The sequence below is a fragment of the Nicotiana tabacum genome, chromosome 5 (assembly GCF_000715075.1).
Source record: "Nicotiana tabacum cultivar K326 chromosome 5, ASM71507v2, whole genome shotgun sequence".
Taxonomy (NCBI): Eukaryota; Viridiplantae; Streptophyta; class Magnoliopsida; order Solanales; family Solanaceae; genus Nicotiana; species Nicotiana tabacum.
In genome coordinates, this window is record NC_134084.1 from 106,207,836 (window position 1) to 106,209,338 (window position 1,503).

A 1,503-nucleotide genomic window follows, 5' to 3' on the forward strand; every position below is an offset into this window, starting at 1 on the left:
TAAACCATTTTCAATATGTTAGGGGTATTGTTGGCCCTTTTCCGTTGTAAAAATTCAATAGAAAAATAAACCGTCAACTTACTAAATTGAGGCGAAAATTAAAATTTGTATTATTCCAAATATTGATGTAATCACATGTCAGGCCAAAGTGTGATGAAAAATCTAAAGGTCAACGTATGATTAAATGTAAGCTCCTTCCATTTCATGTTAAGATAAGGAATTAATGCACTAATTTTTTTACTAATTGCTCCAACAAAGAGACAGAGAGAAAGAGTGAGACAACAAACATAAAAGAATATTTTTTCTACATTTTCTCTTCTTTTTCAAACATCTGAAGATGAAATTACACTGTCAACATTTTTCTCAATAACCTCATCCTCAGCTTCTAACAAAGACAAACAAGGACTAGTAGAAAAACTAGAAGAACAAAATGACAATGGAGAAGTAAAAGAATGGCTAGTTGTAGTTACAGAAGAAGCCACACAATTTTTACTAATAGAAAGGCTAATCAACAAGTCAAAAAATGCATCAATAATATATCTATGATTGTTTTTCTCATTAACCTTCAAATAAGCAGTCAAAAGCTCTTCAAGACATTTTTCACAATCTTTAATCTCATGATTTCCTTCTACCATTTCTTCCATTGATTTCTTGAAATCCAAAAAAGGGTCCATTGAATCCATTGTCATTACAACACATGACTCTTTAAATGGAACAAAATCAAAACCATCATTTTTGGCCTTTTCAAGAATTGAACTAGTTTCTCCTGGCTCAAAAAATAGCCTCTTTTTTTCAGTTTTTAGGTCTTCAATCACTGTCTCTATGTTATCAACATTGTTGGAAAACTCTGAATAGCCATAATATTCACTGAAAATGTTATGGTTTTCGGCTCGAAAAGAGAGAGTTTTAGGGTTTTTACAAGGTGGTAATGGCCATGGAAATGGAGAAGGAGAAGAATTTTCTGGAATTTTGAAGAGAGAAGGGAGTTTCATTTTGGTTTTTTTTCTTCTTTGGGTTCTTGAATGAAATAAAGAGGAGAAATCTTGATGTTTGAATGGTATAGTAATAGGTAAAAAATTTATGTGTGGTACCTTTTTATTTATTTTGTTTGTAGGTTTCTTGTTGTTGGGCTAATTTGATGGTTGGTGGTGAATTATGAATGGAAGTTTCTTTAATTTCGTTGTAGTAGAGGGCAATTAATGCTAGGCAGAGTTTGTTCGAATATAAGAATTTAAAGAAATGGTGAAAGAAGGTTGCTCGTCAAGAAAAAATGGGAAGGTTTGAGGGGGGAATTTATGTATATATGAGTTTAACTTATATAGAGTAGCGGTGTAAAGAAATCATTGTACTGTTAAATTATTCAAAAGATATTTAAAGATAAGCTTTTATAAAAAGTATGGGAGTAATCTTGAAAATTAGGCAAGTTCACAATTACAGCAGATAAATTTGACAAAATAGTGTAAAACAATTTGATATCGCGGTGATATTAGTTAAATTTTTTAT

General features: G+C 30.9%; 1 protein-coding gene across 1 annotated transcript; it reads right to left on the reverse strand.

Moving 5' to 3' along the window:
• Window positions 1–288: 288 nt before the first annotated feature.
• Window positions 289–1,266, reverse strand: LOC107829555 (transcription repressor OFP15-like). The gene has a single exon (XM_016657002.2). It carries the CDS (start codon window positions 990–992, stop codon window positions 324–326), a length of 669 nt encoding a protein of 222 aa, XP_016512488.1. The 5' UTR covers window positions 993–1,266; the 3' UTR covers window positions 289–323.
• Window positions 1,267–1,503: the final 237 nt, after the last annotated feature.

Excerpts from the sequence above, each read along its gene's own strand:
- LOC107829555 (XM_016657002.2), bottom strand. The coding sequence starts at position 992 with ATGAAACTCCCTTCTCTCTTCAAAATTCCAGAAAATTCTTCTCCTTCT.